This window comes from Psammomys obesus, unplaced genomic scaffold, assembly GCF_907164565.1.
Source record: "Psammomys obesus unplaced genomic scaffold, mPsaObe1.curated_primary_1811, whole genome shotgun sequence".
NCBI lineage: Eukaryota > Metazoa > Chordata > Mammalia > Rodentia > Muridae > Psammomys > Psammomys obesus.
The window spans coordinates 22,240,851-22,261,653 of NW_026596073.1; the positions used below are offsets into that span (position 1 = coordinate 22,240,851).

General features: G+C 43.6%; 1 protein-coding gene across 6 annotated transcripts in view; it reads left to right on the forward strand.

Annotated features, from left to right (window-relative positions):
* The window catches only part of Pld1 (phospholipase D1), a 194,759-nt gene that overhangs the window by 120,614 nt on the left and 53,342 nt on the right, over window positions 1-20,803 (forward strand). For 5 of the 6 annotated variants that reach the window (XM_055625940.1, XM_055625943.1, XM_055625941.1 and 2 more), the window contains 6 exons: window positions 4,080-4,280; window positions 5,791-6,004; window positions 6,763-6,876; window positions 11,911-12,039; window positions 13,479-13,597; window positions 14,906-15,019. In XM_055625940.1, coding sequence (XP_055481915.1) covers window positions 4,080-4,280; window positions 5,791-6,004; window positions 6,763-6,876; window positions 11,911-12,039; window positions 13,479-13,597; window positions 14,906-15,019 — 891 coding nt within the window. The remainder of the gene's footprint in view (window positions 1-4,079; window positions 4,281-5,790; window positions 6,005-6,762; window positions 6,877-11,910; window positions 12,040-13,478; window positions 13,598-14,905; window positions 15,020-20,803) is intronic. The other variant, XM_055625944.1, reaches the window with a different exon arrangement.

Here is a 20,803-nt window from a genome sequence, read left to right on the forward strand (position 1 = left end):
ATGTTTCTACTAAATAAAATCCCGCTGCGTATCTGTGCCACATATTCTTTAGTCATCTGTGGATGGCGTCTGGGTCAGTTCCATTTGCTCGCCACTGTGAATACAACAGCAATACCCATGGACATGCAAGAATCTGTGTGGTGTGAGTTAGTTCTTTATCTACCCAACAGTATAGCTGTGCCTATGGTAGTTTTAATTTTAGTTTTCTTCTCTTCCTCCCCCCCCCCCCGCCCTGAGAACTTCGATCTTACTATGTTAGTCTGGTTGGCTTGGAACTCTCTGTAGACCAGGCTGGGTCCTGGGAAATCCGATCTTACTATGTTAGTCTGGTTGGCTTGGAACTCTCTGTAGACCAGGCTGGCCTCCGACTTGCAGAGATCTCACTCCTGCCTGTTTCCCAGGTTCTGGAAGTAAAGGCATGCAGCACCACTCCAGGCTCAGTTTTTCTAGAGACCCCCCACACTGATTTCCATAGTGGCTCTACTGTTTACTCCACCAACATTACAGCTGCGACTGTCCCCCACAGTCCTTTCAACATTTGTGGTTTGTTTTCCTGAGGGTAGCTCTTCCGCCCAGCCAAGATGGAATCTTAAAATGGCTTTAATTTGCATTTCCTTGATGACTAAGGGTGTTGAATGCATTTAAAAATATTTTTCTTCCCAGACTTGTCTGTTCAGCTAAAATATTTCCTTATATTCCCTCTGTTGATGGGGGTGAGTAGACCTTATGTTTCTCAACTCTAACCCTGATAGCTGAAAATAAAAGCTCAACTAAAGAACATCCTTCCTGTACTGCTTTAATCAAGAGTTTTGTCTACTCTCCACACTGCCATTAAGATAATCCCATGATCACTTGGATGGAAAGTCACCACTGAGTTCTCTTATTGCTAATAGCAGTAAAGAGACTTGTTCTAGGATTTGGAATTTTGTGGATTTTTGAGATCAATAGTTTCTAGTGTGAAATGTGGATAAAGAAAATGAAATGACAAACAATTTGTAAAAGCTCCTTGAAATCTCATTAGACCTCAAATCTCTTAATAAATATCATCCAGCCAACAAGATACAAGACTTAGAAGCTCTCTAACAGGCTTAAACTATGTAACAATTATGTATCTCACTTGGTTAAAAATCAGCCCAAGGGGGGCTGGAGAGATGGCTCAGTGTTTAAGAGCACTGTCTGCTCTTCCAAAGGACCCTGGTTCAATTCCCAGCACCCACATGGCAGCTCACAACTGTCTGTAATGCCAATTTCAAGAAATCTGACACCTTCACACTAATGCACATACAAGTTAAATAAATTATTTTTTTAAAAAAAAATCAGCCCAATGGATAAGACAAGTTACAGAAGCTCCATGCTCATTCGCCATATGTAATTTTGTGACTTCAGCAACTGAGAAGAGTGCAACAGAGGACACCATTGAGGACCTGGAAATAGTTATGAATCATAGACCTGAGAAGGGCTATGTTTTCTGCCTATATAGAACCCTTGTACAACACAACTAATAGAAGACATTTTTAAATGAGCCAAGGCCCTGAATGAACACTTCAGAATATTCCAGTAGCCAAACCAGACAAGAAGACATTAAACATTAGTAATAATCAGGAAAATGAAAATCAAAACTCCAGTAAGATTCTATTTCACATCTGATAGGTCAGGTAGTATCTTGTATTGCTGAGAATATAGAAGCTTTGTGCATGAGAATACAGAGCCCTCTTGCATATTGATGGGGTAAATAATAGTTTAATGTTATTTACTGTACTATATAGTAATATAATTGCTATAGACTTAGTATTTAAGTATATAAATATATATATAGTATAGTATAGTATTTAATATAGTATAGTATATTAATATAATATAGTATATTTAATAATATACTTTGCTTTGAATTTGCTAATAATATAATTGCTTTGAAAGGCAATCTTCTAATTCCTCAAAAAGTAGTCTGCACCCAAAAGAAGTGAGAACATAGACCTATGCACAAACTAATACAGGAATGTGCCTACAAACACTGCTCATAATAGCTAGCAGGTCTGAACAACATGAATGCTGATCAGATGATAAACAGGTGCAGATGGCAAAAATCAGTATCTTTATTGCTCAACAGAGACATAAGCGAAATCCTGAAGGAGGACACAACAGGGGTGAAGCCCTAAATCATTACGATAACGATGCTGTCATATCAGGTGCAGTGGCTCACACTCGTGATCTCAGCCCTTGGAGGCTGAGGCAGAAAGGGAATTGTCATAAGCAGAAGTCTAGGTGATGTGCTAAATTATAGGTCAGCCATAGTGACATCCAGAGTAAGCTACGTCGTAAGACCCTCCATGTGTGAGAGAGGATGCAATAGGTGTTGTGTGCCAATAGAAGGGTTATGGGGGGGGTCAGCGAGAAAAGGGAAAGAGAATGACTGAGAACTAAGTATGATGGTATTATACATAACGAAAGCTATCGTGCTGTATGGTAACTTGTCAATAAAATTGTAAAAGTTTTTAAAGGTAGAATTCAGGGTGACATGGTGGCTCAGTCCTTTGATCCCACTACTAAGGAGGAAGAGGCAGAGGCAGAGGCAGGAGGATCTCTGTAACTGAGGACAGACTAACGAGGGCTACATAGTGAGCTTCTGTTGAAGGAGGAGGAGGAAGAAGAGGGGGAGACATAAAATTTGTCCTTATAGTCAAATGAAAATAAGAGATCGTATCAAGACTCTTAGGAATTAGCAAAAGCAGTACAAAGAGGAGGTGTTTATAGCTATAATTCCTTCATTAGAAAAAAGGTCTCAAAGTATCAGTTTAAACATAAAACTTGAGGATCCAGACAAAAGAGAACAGAGCAAACCTAAAGACAACAGAAGGAAAGAAATCAAGATGAAGGCCTACACTTGCCACAGGCAGAGCAGGAAAAAAAGAAAAGAAAAAAAAAATCAGTTGAACCAAAAGTTGGTTGTTGGAAGCATCAATCAGTTCAAGAAACTTTATTTGGAAGAAGAAAGGAAGGAAAAGACTTTAGTTTCTGAAGACACGCAGTGAAAGTGGAGCCTCTGTGAAAGAATCCACGGGGATGGAAAGGATTCTAAGAGACTCTGCAAATGCCAGCACACCGGGTAACTAGGTGAATGGGGCAAAACCCACCAAGGCTCACTCAGGACAAGCTATGGAATCTGAATAGACATACCCAGTCAGGGGATTGGTCAAGAGTTAAAAATCTCTCCTCAGAGAAAAGCACCCGGTCCTTTTGATGGCTTCCCTGGCTAATTCTACCCAACAGTTAAAAAGACCCAACACCAATCCTTCTCAATTTTTTTTTTTAAAAATGAAAAGGAAGAAAGACTAGTTAGCTCATTACCTTGTTAAAATGGAACAACATACACCAAAATTGGTAACATGGCAAATATCATGTTTTGTGTGATTTACCACAATAAATAAAAGCATTAGCCGACATTATTGGTGTCATCCTACTTGTAAACATGAATGTAAAAGAAGTCTAATAGGATCGTGTAGGAGTCACCCTGAATGTAGTTATCAGCCTCCCCAGGTACCTTTGTATAGGAGCTGTTTAGGGATCTGTATGCTTGTATCACCAGAATACAAACATAGCTTATTAAATATCTTTCCACAAATGCATATTGGCTAAGTATTTTATTTATAACAAAGGTTACCACTAAAGAGGGTAGAAGAGAACCTACAGCTATTAAATTGACATTGCTGTAATGGTTGCCATTTAAGTCAAATGACGGTTTCCTCAAAATATCTCACCTGGCTGAGAACTTAAACCGAAAGAGGGCATATGTGGGGGCCTGAACCTGGAACTTCAGCATCTAGGAAGCTGACACAAGAGGCCCTCAAGTTCAAGACCAGCCAACGTAATCCTTAAAAAAACTAACATATTTGATGGAAATCTTTCTCTGCTAATATTGAGTAAAGTTTCAAATTTGGGAGACTTTCTTTGGCATATACAGAACACATTTTTATACCTGAATTATTTTAAAGAACGTTCTTTAGGGGGAAAGCAGATCTGCTTTATTGTGATGTGAAGGCCATTTATAAGTCACACTCTCTGTGGATTTTCCCTGCCTACAGGTGATGCGGCACCCAGACCATGTGTCATCCAGTGTCTATCTGTGGGCTCATCATGAGAAGCTTGTCATTATCGACCAGTCGGTGGCTTTTGTGGGTGGGATTGACCTGGCCTACGGAAGGTGGGATGACAATGAGCACAGACTCACAGATGTGGGCAGTGTGAAGCGGGTCACCTCAGGACTGTCTATGGGCTCCCTCACAGTAAGTACTTGTTATCTTTTGGGACAGCACAATGTTGACAACCTTGTCTAGAGCTGTATAAGTAGGCGTGGCTGACCCAGGAATTCAGAGATAACATCTCCTGAGAGGTGCGGTGGACATACCCGCTGTCATGTACTAGCTTACAAAACATGCCTGACCCGGAACCCGGCCTCTTTCAGCTTCTCTCATGGAAGAAGGGAAAGCAAGTTTGGTATAATGTACATTTTCTCAATCAGTGCCCTGGTTTTTCCATTCAAACCAACGGTTTAATTTTCTATTGGTGAAAAAAAAAATGTTTATAGCCAAAAGTATTGATGTGTGACAATCAAAATTGGGTTCAATAAGAGTAAGAAGCCTATTACAGGCAGCTGCTGCAGCTGGCTTTTGCTCACCTGTTAGAGGGTGTTCTCGGCCGTGGTGTGCATTTGTATGTTCTTAGCCTCTTCCTACTTATGGACACAAAAATCAGTAGATCATTCCAGGGGTCGTTTAGAGGGAATTGGAGCAGGAAGTTAACTTAATGGCTTCCCAAATGACCTGCCAATCAAGAGCTGCCAAAATGGCTCCATTTCCATTTCCATCTGCTTTGTGTTTCAGCTCTACACTGCCAAAATGCAACATATTCATTCGAAAAGTTGATGCGCTCTTCTTATTTGCTGATGGGACTATGGGCGGCCTTTCTGAGGGCCGAAAGAGGTGCAATGTGCTGTGTAGATGTATTAGTTAAGTCTTCTCACTGCTGTGACCAGATGCTTGACAAGAGGCCACTCAAAGGAGGTTTCTTTTGGCTGCAGGTGAAGGAGGAGGACAGTTCACCTGGCCGGGGAAGGTGTGGAAGCAGGGACTTGTCTCTTTCTTGTCCCATTACTCAGCAGTTAGGAAGCACAGAGAAGACAAGACATCAAACCTCAGAGCCCACCCACAGTGCTTAACCTCCCCCAGGAAGGTTCCACCTCCTAAACCTTCCCAAACAGTGCCAACAACTGGGTACTCTGTTCAAACTGCCTGTGGGGAGTGTGTGGGGGGGGGCGTTTCACACTCAAACCACGGCAGTGGATTTAAAGTGAAAATGACTGACAGAAATCAATGTTGATCAGAGAAGGTGGGCAGTTTCACTGTGATTTTAAGTAGCACAATTAGTCTGAGGTAAAAGGGTTAGTGAAATGAAATTTCAAGAGTTTTATCTGATCACGGTGGCTCACACCTTTAATCCCAGCATGTGAGAGGCCGAGGCAGGTAGATCTCTGAGTTTGAGACCAGCCTGGTCTACATAGCAAGTTCCAGCAGCAGGGTTTATGTAGAGAAATCCTGAATCAAACCAACGAACCACCAGCAGCAAAAACAAACGGAAAAGCCATAGAACTCACCACCATCCTGTAACTGACCTGAGACTCTAGGGAGACTGTTCTGAGGCCTCCGCCATCTGTAAACTTCCTCTCCTCTCCTTGAATGAAAGCACACTGCAGTATTCATCATGCATGGCCTTTTTTTTTTTTTATAATTTTTACAGGCAGCAACAATAGAGTCTATGGAATCCTTAAGCCTCAAGGATAAGCATGAATCTCATAAAAATGAGCCCATCTTGAAGGGTGTTGATGATACAGACACCAAGCTGAAAGGAATAGGAAAGTCCCGGAAATTCTCCAAATTTAGTCTCTATCGACAACTGCACCGTCGCCATCTGTACAACGCGGACAGCATCAGCAGCATCGACAGCTCCTCCAGTGAGTGACAGCGTTGCTAGAACGTCCCCTGGGTGCACTATGATGCTTGCAGCCGGTCCCTTGCCTATCTGCCTTAAAAAAAAAAAAAAAATATGTGGTCGCATCCAGCGAACAGCATACAAAGATCGCCATGCCATCCTGGGTGGCACTATGGAGCCATGACACTGTGTTTTGAGATGCAGTCTCATGTGGCCCAGGCTGGTCCCAAACTCACTATGTGATAGATACTGATCTTGAGTTCTTGCCCATCCCAGGCTGGGGCCACAGATGTGCACCTCCGTGCCTGTTTTAGAAGGGTCTGGGGATTAACCAGAAAGCAAGCACTCTACCAACCCAGCTCCATGCCCAGTCTCCCTTTGCCTCATTTCAAAAACATATTTGTTATTAATACAAAGTAATCACAACATCCACTATTGATACTTTAGATGGTGACATAATGACTAAAGCTTTCTAAAACATAACAAGCTATAAAGGAAAAAGGAAGGCATGAGGTGTACTTTATAAACCTTTCATATAATAAATCTATTTCTCTTTTCATCCAGAAATATATCAAGCTTGTACCAGCAGACATCAGATATTCTATATTTTATGAGTTTACTATTCTTTACAAATCTTGCTTAAAGCTGTGTGATTTTTCTGTGTGATTTTTTTTTTTTAGATCTTATAGCTGATTTTATAGACCTGCTTATTCTAAAAATTATTAAGCTTGCTGAATATGTTTCTTTATAAAACAAAAAAGAACTCTCAACTTTCTCCAGGTTATTTTAACCACTGTAGAAGCCACCAGAATTTAATCCATGGTTTAAAGCCCCACTTGAAACTCTTTCGCCCCTCCAGTGGGTCTGAACAGGGCCTCACTAGACACAGCGCCGGTAAGTGACTTGCTAGTGTCACAACCCCACGAGCTTGAGCTTTTGTTGCTTCTCCTGTTGTATGACCACAGCGAGCGTGTGTTCATGTGAGCTTTCTGCCCAGTCTTCATGTCCCACAGTTAGATAGGACCTGCTCCATGCGAGTGCAAGCTCCATTTGTCTGCGAGCCTACCCTCTAGTTGTGAAGAGAAGGAGACTCACGGAGCTACCGTGTAGCACAAAGTACAGACCAACATCTTGCCTGTGGCTGGGAAATGCAGCTTACAGCCAAGGCATGAGATTGGTGTTAAAAGGATGCACTGAGGCAGAGTCCCAGACAAACTGGGGAAAATGCAGCCTCATTTGTTGAAAAAAAAAATCTTGAGGGTTTTTTTAACAGAACTAGCATGTTTTACACGGGGAGGGTTAGAAAGTGTTATCTGATACCTTTCGTGGGAAGGATCAGGTTCTTGAAGAATGAATTAACTGGGGCCTAAATTATGGAGGTGAGAATGAAGAAGGCTTTGACAACTGGTCCAAGGATGGGAAATCACTAGAGCAAATCATCAGGCAGGTGTGCAGAAGGCCCCACACTGCCTTGAATGCTTGTAATGCTTTGGCAAGAATATCACTTCCTTTTCCCAGATGAGAAAACTTGAGACTGGCCCAGCGCAGTCACAGTTCATCGGCATTCCCATGCTCGGTATTTACGTGTCCAACTTAGCAGAAATGAAAACATGCATCCATGTTGCCCTTTGGCTTAATCCCAAGGCTAAGGATCTGTCCTGCTGGATTAGGAAGTTAGAGCCCAGCTGACAGGCCTGGGTCAATCTCCACGGAACCTGAGTAGTAAGGCTAGAACTTAAAGCATTCATCAGGAACCCAGCTTTTATTTTTAATTACGTGTGTATATTTTTGTGTCCAAGTAGGCGATGGTGCCTGTGTGAAGCTCAGAGAACCATTTATAGGAGTTGTTCTTCTCTCTCCACTGTGTGAGGTCTCCAGGCACCACATGGACCCAGACACAGCAAGTTTTAAAGTGCATTAACTATATGTAATGAACCAAAGCACAGTGTAACTAACAATCTTGTAAACTATGGCACTTTGACGATTAGTGGTGTACACAATGGAGCAAGTGACAGAGGCAGAAAGGTATCTGGCACATTAAACCAACTCCTTGCTGAGGGCGTGAGATCCACAGTGATGGTCTGAGGACATGGTGCTGATGGAAGGCCCTTGACATGCATTCATAGTCTCCTCTACTCATTGGCGGGAGATATGTTTATTTTAACAGAAAAGGAGGAAATAAACAGCATCAATTTTAGGCTCTGGAAATGATAAGGAAGTAGGGGTGGGCCGTCCTTAATAATACTGAGCAGTCATTAAAGCAAAGACTCAGGTGGCTCTTTATTTTAATTTTAGTTATGTGTATGTTTCTGGTGGGTGCTGGAAACCAAACCTGGGGCCTTTGAAATAATACACTCCTAACCACTAAGCCATCTCTCCAGCCTCCTTACGTGCTGAATTGAATAAATATGTGCTAAGCATCTATCACATGCTAACCACTGCCCTAAGCACTATGGGTAAAATGGTCAGCATGTAAAAGATGAAATGCATTAAGAAGATTGAGCAACAATCCTCATTCAGAAGGACAAACACGATAGATGTTGGAAGCAGGAGAAGACAGGGTAGGACAGGAGCCTACCACAGAGGGCTTCTGAAAGACTCTACTGATCAAGGCATTGAAGCAGAGGCTGAGACTCATAGCCAAGCTTTGGGCAAAGGGCATGGAATTTTATGAAATAAGTGGGAGATAGAAAGACCTGGAGGGGACAGGAGCTCCAAAAGGAGACCAACAGGACCCAAAATCTGAGCCCTGGGAGCCCTCAGAAACTGATACCCAACCAAGAACAATGTGTAGAGAGGATCTAAAACCCCAGCTCAGATGTAGGCCATAGATTCAGTATCCAAGTTGGGTCCCTCTAAGGGGAGCAGGAGCTTTCTCTGAAATGAACTCAGTGACAGACTCTCTGATCACCTCCCCTTGGGGGGTCCAGCCTTGCCGGGCTACAGAGGAAGACAATACAACCAGTCCTGATGAGACCTGATAGGCTAGGATCAAATAGAAGAGGAGGAGGAGGACCTCCCCTATCTATGGACTAGGGGAGGGGTACAGGGGGAGAAAAGGGAGGGAGAGTGGGACTGGGAGGAGATGAGGGAGGAGACCACAGCCAGGATACAAATTGAATAAATTGTAATAAATTATAATAATAAAAAAGAAGGAAAAAAAAGAAGGCTGAGCAATACGGATGAGGGGGGCACAAACAGATAGATCACTGTACATCATACATCAGGCAGTGATAATTATCATGGAGGACCAATGGGGTGAAAGCAGGGGCACAAATTACTATTCTATATAACTTCGTTAAAGAATGGTACTCTCATGGGTTGAGTTTTACCTGGAGATCGGAAGGAAAAGGAGAATAAGAAGCTGTCTTGGAAGGTGTCCCAAGCAGGAACAATAGGAAGTTCAAAAAATCCAATGCTAGGGGAAGACTGGACTGTCTATAAATGGGGCTATGAAGATAGGAATGCTAGAAAGACAGGGACTGGATGGATTATAAGTAGCTTTGTAGACTACTGTAAGAATTTCAGCTCTGGGGAAGTCAGTGGACAGTGTAAAACGATGTACAGACAGACACATGGAAGGGACTCCCAGGATGCCTTGCTGTGCATAGGCCAACCTGCAGAGTCCAGGAGAGATCACTGCAGAGTCGAAACAGGGACACTGCACTAATCTTAATTCCTCTTAATTAGGCCAGTAATCATAATAGAACCTGTAATACATGTTTTCATTCAAAAATCACTCGGCCGTTCCCGAGGACTTTTTTCTTTTTCAAAATTATATTGTAAAAAGGAGAGTTCCGGGTTGATATCGCTTTGCTTGGCAATATTTTAAATATTTTGTTTCCTCTTACATTTAGGAAGCATCTTTCCTTTGTAAGTGTTACTGAGCAGAGAAGCAAGCAGGATTTCACATTGATCAGGCTGATAAATGGCACAGTAAGGCCTCTCTAGACCCTTCTCTGGGCTGCAGTGCACAGGGTCTATTATCTCCTGTTTCCACACGACTAATATTGTATCTCAAACTTAGTAGTTACATGTTTGTGCTTCTTAATTTTTTCTTAACGTCTGAGAGGTGGGAGGGCTGCACAGCGCGGGAGGCCTGTGGAGCTGAGAGAATTTAGGAGAGTCAGTTCTTTCCTTTCACCATGTGAGTCCTGGTCATTGATTTGGGCTTCAGGTGCCTTTGTCTACCGACTGAGCCATCTCTTTGCATCTATGTTGTGTAAATTTGGAATCGACTTATCATTTATTTCATATTCTCACTCTCTCTGTCCCTCCTTACTTACCTCCCTCTCCAACGATGCACTGTGCTTACTACAAAAAGCCTACAGGGCAGCAAACAGCTCACCTGGGCTCTTTCCTTTCAGGCATACACAGCAGGAAAGCCAATGTCTGGGAGAAGATAATACAAGTGTTTCAAACACTAGTTGGTTTTGTTGACATTGACCGTTTTTATAAAATATTTTAACCCCTGGGGAATTAATTATTAATTTTGAGATGGAGTATGAGTTGTGTGTGGCGACGCTACAAGAAGATTTGTTTGGCGACAATTTATTGATTTCTTCTTGGATGCTGGGAGCTACAGAAGGAGGTAAAGGGGTATCCTGCCTCCTCTGAGTTTATAGGCTACTGGAGGAGGGATATATGTTCAGCATTTTATGCAACTGCATGCCTTGGTCAGAGGCCTTAGGTGGGCATTTGTAGACAGGACACCGCCTTGCAGGGGTCCACTCTGTTTGTCCTAAGGCCAGGCTGCTATGGCTCATGAGGAATGATTACAAGATCAGGCCAAAGGGAGGGAAGAACATTCTATGCAGAATGGGTAAGGTGCAAACTGAGCAGAGGCAAGGCAGATAGGCCTGTCAAAACACAGTGAAAAAAAATAAGGCATGCGGAAGCCTGGGGCTAAGGCAACATGAGGAAGAAAAGGACAGATGGCTGCCAGTTTGGGAAGCGGCTCCTACACTCTAAGTCCTTTTCCACATAACCACCTGTGGACAGTAGGTGATTCTAAAGAGGCTTTTAAACAACTTTGCGTTTTACAAAGGCAGGAGTCATAATGCAGAGGTAATGTGTGGTGGCCAGCAGACCTCTACTGGCTGCTTCGGGTGGTACTGTTATTCACTTAACAATCATTCTTGCACCCCCACGCCTGCATGTCTAATGCCTTTGTGCCAGGCACTGCATGTGTGATCTCAGTTCCGCTTCTCCCTTGCTCCGTTGTCTTTATGTCTGACACAGCCCTGAAACTTCCCAGCTGTTTAACTTGAGGCATCAGTTCCCAAGTAGAGTGGCCCCTTCGGCTCTTTGTTACTGCAAGCTGCTTCTTTAGTGCCGCCGCTGTAAGCTTCTGTCTGTTGTTGTATTTTAATGGATAGTGTTTGTGATTTTAGGAATACAGGATGTTAAAGCCCAAAAGCTCTTAGCTGTCATCTAGGCCAAATCATACTCTTTACACATAAGGCTCTATGACCCAAAAAGTTGAAGCTTGGTGTCATGTACCTAGCTAATTCAGAGGCTGGACCACAAGGCTGCCTGTAAACATGAGACTCATGTGTTGGTAAGGGCAGAGGTAGCCTGGCTCTTGTTGCCTCAGCCTGGTGTACCTCCATCCCCACTTGGCTATCATGTTCTCCGGGAGTCCCACCTGGGAAATTCTTCTTTTATAGTTTCCTCTGTGGTCCATCCTCCCTGACCCGGTAGGCTTTGAGAATAAGCTGCTCAAGTGTCCAGAATGTTAAATTCCATGGCAACTCTGGTTAGGGCCTCCCTTTCGAGGGGTAGAATACCATGTCAGTCCACATTGTCAGGTGGACACAGGCTGTCCTAGTGGCAGGATTCAGGAAGAGAAGTGAGGTCATATCAAGAGGTCCCTCTTGGAGGCCTACCCATCTCTCAGTCTCTGAACCAACCTTGCTGTATTCACAGATACTGGCTCTATCCGAAGTGTGCAGACAGGTGTTGGAGAGCTACATGGAGAGACCAGGTTTTGGCATGGGAAGGATTACTGCAACTTTGTCTTCAAGGACTGGGTTCAGCTGGACAAGCCTTTCGCTGGTGAGCATGGGTTGTGGCTGGTGGGTGGCTGCAAGTTCTTTGTTTTTCGCTTTGGGGCATCTCAACAGATGTGAGTGTGCACACAATCTAAGTACATCCCGTTTCATGCATTTGAAATTTTGTGTTTGCATGTATTAATTCTGTGTAGTGATGGCATCTTCATACACGTATATAGAGTAATTTGGTTATTCACTCCCCCTCCCATTCCCACTGATGCCCTTGCTTTTCCCAGCGAGAAGCCTTTCTGCTCTGTCTTTTGGTGGTCCAGTGAGTTCATTTAGGTTTGTTTACAAGAGCATGGGTAAGGAGTTACTTACAGGAGCACAGGTGACTTACAAGTGTCTACACCGTCAAAGAAATGCCTTTCCATCCCCAGCTGCCTTTAGAGCCTCAGTCCAGGGCCCCAGCGTCTCATCATTGTTTTATTTTTGTCTTTGAAATTTCGGTGAAATTTTGGAGATCTGATTTTGTCATACCCACATGAGCTTTTTGTTGTAGTAAAAAAATATATATATATATAAAAATTTAAATCTCCAAACTTGACACAGGCACATTTAGGACAATACACTGAAAAACTCCGTAAGAGGGTAGTCTTTTGATCATGCTCTTTTGTATTCTGTCTTCCATCATTAGAGGGTTGTGTTGGTGTACTTTTAAAAAACTTTTATTTACATTTTTTTATATCTCTTTCTCCCTACTCCACCCCAATCCCTTCCAACACCAGGCAGGAGAGAGAAAGGGTTAGTGGGAGACAGGGCACAGTTCTCTTAGCTGCTTCCTGCTGGGTAGAATCCTTCGGTTCCTTGGAGCCAGTCCAATCCTCATTTCAGGAGAGCTCCAGCTCTTGTCTCACTGCATCAACAGCAACAAGAGCTGCGGCATGAGGGGATGAGGGAAGCGGCGGCAACCTCATTCTTTCTCTAAGCTCCTCCATACTTTCTGGGCCCTGGCATTTGTTCTCTCTCCAGAGTTCTCAGATTTAAACTGTCTGCAGCTGGCAAGGAGCTCCTGTCAGATCCCATATGAGGCAAATTGTCTGCTGCTGTGGCCCATCTGAATCAGTCCCGCATCCCACACCTGGGATTAAAACAAAACATGTTTCTAGCCACAACAGGGATGTATCACAGATAAAGACTGTGCTTATATGTCTAAGAGGTGGTCAGCATGGTGTTGTGTCTATAACCTGCTTGTATTTCCACAGATCAGAAAGAAAATCCTATCAAGCATGCAGGATTCGATAATTTGTACCAGTTTACATCTTGCCTTGTCTACAGACTAATACTGAGCAAATGGAAGCATATATTAGGGTGTGGGGTGTGGATGATCAAAGATGTATGTTTCCCCTGACCATGAACACATTGTATCCTAGTTGAGATCAGAGTGTTTCTGTCCCTGGCACCAACCTTAGTGACGGGTCCTTGCCTGGTGGCCCCGGGCAGATTTCATCGACAGGTACTCCACCCCCCGGATGCCTTGGCATGATATTGGTTCTGTGGTCCATGGGAAGGCAGCTCGTGATGTGGCTCGCCACTTCATCCAGCGCTGGAACTTCACAAAGGTACCGATGTTGCAATGCTTTGGCCCCCACGAAGAAGGATGGTTCCTGGCCGAGGAGCGGCTCAGAGTGTTGGCAGGAGAGCCGCTGTGGCCACCTCTGTGACACCATCTATTGGTGGAGCTATCATTGCCATAGTGCTGGGCTTCAGAGCTCTATAGAAAAGGAAGATGGTTTCTGGAGTGTTATGATAACAGCTTTGGATGTAGGGTGATAGATGTTATGATGATCACAGCCTGTGGATTTAAGCCTTTGAACATCAGAAACGTATGTGTTAGTTAAGTATTTGCAGAGATGGGACCAGTAGTCATGTAGACGGCTATTATGGGGTCTATGTGGTTTGTCTAGATGAGGGGCTCCAACTGTAAAGCCCCTCCCAGCCCTGGGATGTCCTGGCCTTGTGTATGTATAGGACTATGGAGCAGGCTCTGACAAGGGGAAGAGGATGAGGCCGAGCCATTTCTTTTCCCCAGATGGAGCCCACTTACAAGCTACCATTGCTTGTAACAGCAAGATCCTAACATGCAGAAATCCAGTCAAGTCATGGTGCTGTTAAGGGGCCACTGCATTTATTTGAAATAATGATGCCCGTTTCCTCTGAAAATCTGGAGAAGGAAGTTAGTTGAGTTACTCAGAGTATCAATTTATTTATCATTCACCTGAAAGTTACAAAAAGTTGTTGGAGTAGTTGAAGGGGATAAATGAATAAGCAAAGCATTATTACCTCTAATCTACTATACTGTCAAAATAAAAACACTGCTAATATTTACAATTGGGTTTTTCTGTACTCCTGTGCCCTGCTCCTGAGAGGATAAATTAATCAACACTCAAAAAATATTTTTAGATACAGAATCTTTTCCCAGAAAAAAGTATCTCTGTATCATTTCTGATGGTTCAAATACAGTGAGAATTAGTTAAAATGCTAATTAATAGTACTAAAAACATTTTTTTAAGGAGACAGGGTCTTACTATGTAGCCCACTGTGATCTGGAACTCACAGTAATCCCTCTGTCTGAGTTTCCAGAGTTCTAGAGTGACAGATGATCTCCTGAATTCCTAAATAATATGAATCAAATTATTAGTCTTAGTCCTATTTTACTGTGGAGTTGTTTAAAATGAAATTGTGCCTAATCGCAGCGGTAGACATGTGCAACATAGTAAAACATTAGCCCACAAAATAAGAATTTGATTTTTGCAATTATGTATCTTCATAACTGTATGTGTGTGTCTTCATTACATCTAATTCGCCTATACATTATAAAAGAATGTGTGGCCGCTACAAATGGTAAAAATTTACCTTTTCTGTTTCAGATAATGAAGCCAAAATACCGTTCCCTTTCATATCCCTTTCTGCTCCCAAAGTCTCAAGCCACTGCGCATGAGCTGAGGTACCAGGTGCCAGGGGCCGTCCACGCCAAAGTACAGGTAAGATGAGCGCCGCTGGTTAATGGCGCCGGGACTGGACTAGCTGTGTGCTGCCTTCGCCTCAGATTTTTCAATAATTTTTTCTGGAGCCACCTAAGTGGATCTTTGAATATTCAGTGTTGTTTTCACTCTTAATGGATTCAGTTTGCCGTCTTTCTAAAACTCATGTGTATGTCTAATGTGTGTGTGTGTGTGTGTGTGTGTGTGTGTGTGTGTGTGTGTGTGTGTCCTCAGGAAAGCGACAGTGCAAGCAGAGCTCTTCCCGTGATTCCTTGAGCGGTAACTCTAGCAATGCTTCCCCAGTAAACCTGGGGCCGGTTGCTGCTTAAGCACCAGGAATGAGGCTGAAACTTGGAGTCTGCGAAGGGAGTTCTCATTCAATCAACTTTTAGAGCTTAATTAACCTTTACCTTTTAGAAGCTCGTTTAAAAGAATAAGAAGCTGTTTGATAGAAGCACGACATTTTATAGCTTCCGTTCCAACCATCTCAAGTCACAAACAAGAAAACTCAGGCCCATTGGGACCCTGCGGCTCATCCAGGGCCACCCAGTACTGACAGATGGATTCAAGCTCTAGCCCAGTGATCCTCAGTTGGTCAATGACCTCTCATAGGTCTTGAAGTTCTGCCCGGGCAGAATGAGGATGGGCCACCTTTGGCACTGCCTTTGTAACATCAGAAGCTTTGCTTAGGCAGACACCAGGCACCCTGCTTGCTATTCATGTCACCACTGTGGACTGACAGAATTCAGACTGGGGTGCTAGTGAGCATGCTTTTCAAATGAAGTGTCGAAATCTGCTACTCTGCACTATGCGCAAGCACAGGCGTGTGCCTAGCAGAAATAAAAATATGTCACAAGAGAGACAAAAGTAATACAGTAAAAAGAACAAACCATCTGGGCGGTGGTGGTGCACCTTTAATCCCAGCACTCTGGAGGCAGTTGCAGGCAGATCTCTCTGAGTTCGAAGCTACCCTAGTCTACAAAGCGAGTACATGACAGCCAGCACTACACAAAGAATTGTGACCTTCTCCCCCCTCCTCTACTCCCCCCTAAAAAGAGAACAAACCAGGGCTGAGGAGATAGCTCATTTGGTATAGTTGGATGAGGAATATCTGAGCTTGAGCCTCAGAAGCCATGTAAGGCATGTGGGTGTGTGTTGTGTGGGGGGCGGGGGGTGGTGGTGGAATGGAGCCATGAGGTTTCAGGGATTCACTGGCTAGCCAACCTAGTGATCTCCAGGCCAAGGAGAGATCCTGTCTCAAAAAAGAATTGTGTGGATGTTCTCCCCAGCAACAGTACCCAGGCTTGTCCTGCAGGGCCTCAACGTAAGTCAGGCATGTGCTCATGTGTAGCCACCCACACAAGGGCTTAAACAACGCATGCATGCAAACACACAAAGAAAGAAAAAAAGTACAGGGAGTAGATATGTAGTCATTGTGGTTCAGGAAGGTATAAACACTTTAAACTTGGAGGCATGGGGAGCTATTCATTTGCATGTAAGTTGATGACTATTTTAGGAACCTACTTAATCTATTGTGGGTAAGAGCTTACTCATTCTGTAAGATGAAACAAGAATGTTGGTATTAAGGAAAATAAACCAGGATACAAGACTTGATCTTGCATTAAAATTGGTGTGGTAGTCATCTTACCACAGCTAGCTTCTGTTATGTATTGGTCGGAAATGCATTGTTGACAGGCTGGTGAAACAGCGTGGCGTGGGGGTGCTCGCTGCCAAGCCTTCAGGCTTGAATTTGACATACTGCACTCATATGGTAGAAAAAGACCCCCCCCCCAAAGGCTGCCCCCTGACCTTCACACTCTCCCTGTGGCAAGTGTGTGTCCACACACATACACCAATAAGTAGATATATGGAATTTAAATATATGTATTGCTGAGATGTTTTGGCTGCCTGCTGATTGTATCAAGACTCATTCGCTCATTTATTCACTGACTCAGCCAACATGTTTAGGTCCCATATATTTATGTAATCATATGTTTAAGCACTGTCTGTTCACACTGTAAGCCATTATTTGCATCCTGAGAGGGAAGGACCAAAAAAAAAAAAAAAAAAAAAAGTTTTGCTGCCTCTAGAGACATAGTTTTTTTGGGAAAGAGAAAGCAGGGAGATTGGAAACTTGTCTTCGCTACTCACTGGCTGCACTTAGAGCTTGCTAACAAGGCAGGCAGAGTGGGTCTTTTCCCTGAGGAATGAGACCGCCTGCTGCATACCGCTGCCCTTGGCAAGGGGAATGCATGCGGTTAGTGTGAGGCTAGAAGAGAGGTCTGAGAATGATCCTGGAAGCCCAAGTGGCCTTGAACTTGCCCATCACCTGTGAACACGCATGCTGCATAGATGCTTCTTACAAAGATTAACCTACAATAGCTTTCTTAAACTGGCTTTTGCTGGTGAAATGCTGATAAAGATTTCACACACACAAAAAAAGTTTCTAAGTCTTCTTTAACATGGATGGGCAGTGCTTTTGTTATGCTAATGTGCCAGGGAGCCACTGAAGGGCTTGCTTGCCATGGGGTCATTTCCAAAGTTTATCCCACAGGAAATCTCTCATTTTTATTTCTTCTCTGTGTCTGTCTGAACAGATAATTCAGAGCGTGAGGCTCATACATATGAAGGGCTCTCCAGTGAAAGCCAGGGCCAGGAAGGTCTCTGAAAGCACCAATGCCCCTGCTGGGCTGAGCTAGAAATGAAAGGGAGGGACAGATAGACATTGAGGAAAGACATAGACTCACTGAAAATTAGGGGCAGGGAACTGAAATGAAAGAGAATTAGTTAAATGTCATTGATGTCATCCCTAGAGAGGAATGTGAGTGTGCCATGCTTGGTGGGCCTGAGAGCGAGCTAAGGTCACCAGTGAGGAATACTCCCACAGCTCCATGCTGTGTCTGTTCTGGGTGACACAAAATTTAGCTGAGAGTGGCCTTGATAAAGAGCCAGCACTTTAGGAACGCAGGACAGTAGTCGGCTAGCATAAGATCCTGTCGCAACAACAACAACAAAAAGCATATATTTGATTTTGTAAATTTTGTGTTGTTTTTATTATAGGGCCTCTCCCCCAAATTAAAAAGCCCAAGACCTAGAGAAATCTGGAACTCTGATTTTCAGCTGAAGTAACTGTAATTCTGAGACAAGACAGTGTGGACAAGGAGACTGTTGGAGACCTCACCTTGCTTCATTTCTCTGTCATTCAGTTCTGACACTGGTTACTTCATGCTTCACCTCTTGTTCATTTGCTCCAAACACTAGAGTGCTTTTCCAGGACCATGGCTGTGCAGGGCTTGAAAGCAGAGATGTAGGCAGTCTTGATATATATATATATCAAGACATATATATATATGAAAAAAAGAGCACCAAGTGACTGTCGTACTGCCCACCCTCTTTATAGGGCCAATGATGGGCAGTGATGAGCAGAAACACTAACACATGCAAAGCACCAGAGAGGAGCCCTGGCACTGTGTGTGGCTCAGTCACAGTGCCAGCCTGGCGCTTGTTAGGTCCTGGGTGTGATCCAGAACAATCCACAATTCCTAAAGAAACCGACCTTCTCTCTCCCAGCAGCCATCAACTGCCAGTATCAGTTTTGTGACCATCTCCCCCTCTCCACATAGGACATTGTCTGGCCTTGGTCTTGGGCCTGTAGTCACAGCCACTGGGAATACATCTATGCACCTGCTCTTTTGGGTGCAAAAGGCTCTGTGAAGTAGATGTTCCATTTAGGACCGAGCACTCACACTCCAGTGAATGGCCCTCACCTGTGCATATACTGAGAGAACTAAGTGGAACTTGAACAAGAACAAACAAATAAAAACCCACATGAGACTGGGAGGGAAGTATGGATGGGGGTGGGGGATGGGAGGGAGGGAATGAGGGGTGGGCTTGACTAAAACACATTATCTGCGTAAATGAAATACTCCAACAATTAAACAAACAGGGCATGGTGGCTCACACCTATAATCTGTACATTAGGGAAGTAGAAGCAGGAGCAGCAGAAGATTGAGGTCATCCTTTCCACATAATGAGTTCGAATCCAGCCTGTGGCACATGAAACCCTGTCTCAAAACAGAAAGTAAAACAAACACACAAAAGCCAACCAGTGGAAAACTCTCCTTTGTTCCATCACTGTCAGCTCTTTATGCTTTCTCTCATACAGCAAGTGGTGAGAAAAAGGGTATTTGACATGGTAAAGGTAAATAAACGGGAAATTCCACGACATTTTTCATGTGCAAAAAGGAACAAAAGTATTTGTTAATATGAAAACACTTGCACACCCTTCCACAGAGGGGTGGTATGGCCAGGATGAGAAGGAAACCATACCTTGGAGAGTGGAAGCCTGACCCCATCTGAACAGTCACTTCTCAGAAGGTCACCCAGACATGAGAACTGACTCCAGAAGCTTCCCCAAACAGCTTTGTGTGGTTCTCTTCAGTGCCGGGAATTCTAGAAGTTTTCCCAGGACACACAGAGAAGATTCAGCAGAGGAAGGCCCCCACATGGGAGGCAGAGAGAGGCTGTGTTGAAACTGCCTGCTCACAGGCCATAGAAAAGAGACAGCCCATCAGTGCAAGACCAGTCCTGGCTAGACACTGAGACCTTGTCTCCAAAACCAACCAAGCAACCTAAGTGAGTGGTGGGAAGGAGCCTTGATTCCCTGCAGTCTGGCCTTAGCTCTGAGGTATAAGTGCTGATGGTGGGCATGTTTCCAGTGAATCCCAGGGTGTCTGTAGACACCAAGGCCCCAGCAAGGTGACAGTGCTTCATCTGTCACATCCTTTAAGACCATCTCCCATCACCTCTCTTCCTATTGTATCTTTTTGGTTCCCCAAAGTACCCAGCTATACATATCTGCCTCCACGCAGTGTTTTTCCCCTCATTTCACTCGTTAAACACTGTGCTTTCTTGCCCTCCTTTAGCCTCAGGAGTGACTTCTTCCTTTGGTTCCGGTAAATGGCTGGTCTTGTGACATTGCCTAGCCCGCTGAGCAGCATGCACACAATCTCAGGCGCTGTGGAAGGAAGGAGCTTGAGGAGATGAAGATTAGGTCAATGTCTTCACAACCACTAACAGCGGTTGCTTTTAGCCCAGACTGGAAGAATGAGGCTCAACTGAGGGAGCACTTACCTTTTCTCATCTGATTATGACGCCTAGGAACATCCACATGAATGGATGCCAGCCTCAGCCTGAAGGACACACACAATGCTTTTGTCCTAAGCAATCTTTGTCCATAATTCACTTGTGACACTTAGGGAAATAACAAGGAATCAAGATATATACATATATACAAATACATATGTGTGTGTATGTATATACATATATACATATGTAATATACATATACATGTATATTACACATGTGTACACATATGTATATATATGTATATATATATATACATATACACACACACATGTATATACACATACACATTTTTAATTTACAGGGACTAGAAGCATTCTGGTGAACACTTGCTTGGGACAGATGCTAGAAATGTCCTGAAGATTTTCCTGCAAGAGACATTTCTGTTCTTCATGCATTAATCTTAGGCCCCTTGTATGGAAAGGGAAGGGTTGTGGTTAATGAGCAAGCTATTTTTACTTTAAAAAATAAGACACTGCACAAAGGAAAATTTCTAGTCCTGGTTATGATTTTGACCCTAAACCATCAAATCAGATCTATGCCACTTTTGTATATTTTCAAGTTGTGTATTTAAATTTGAGGTCTGAAAAGTATGGGTTAGATTTCATTCCTAGCACATTTCTGGTATATTTTTTCACA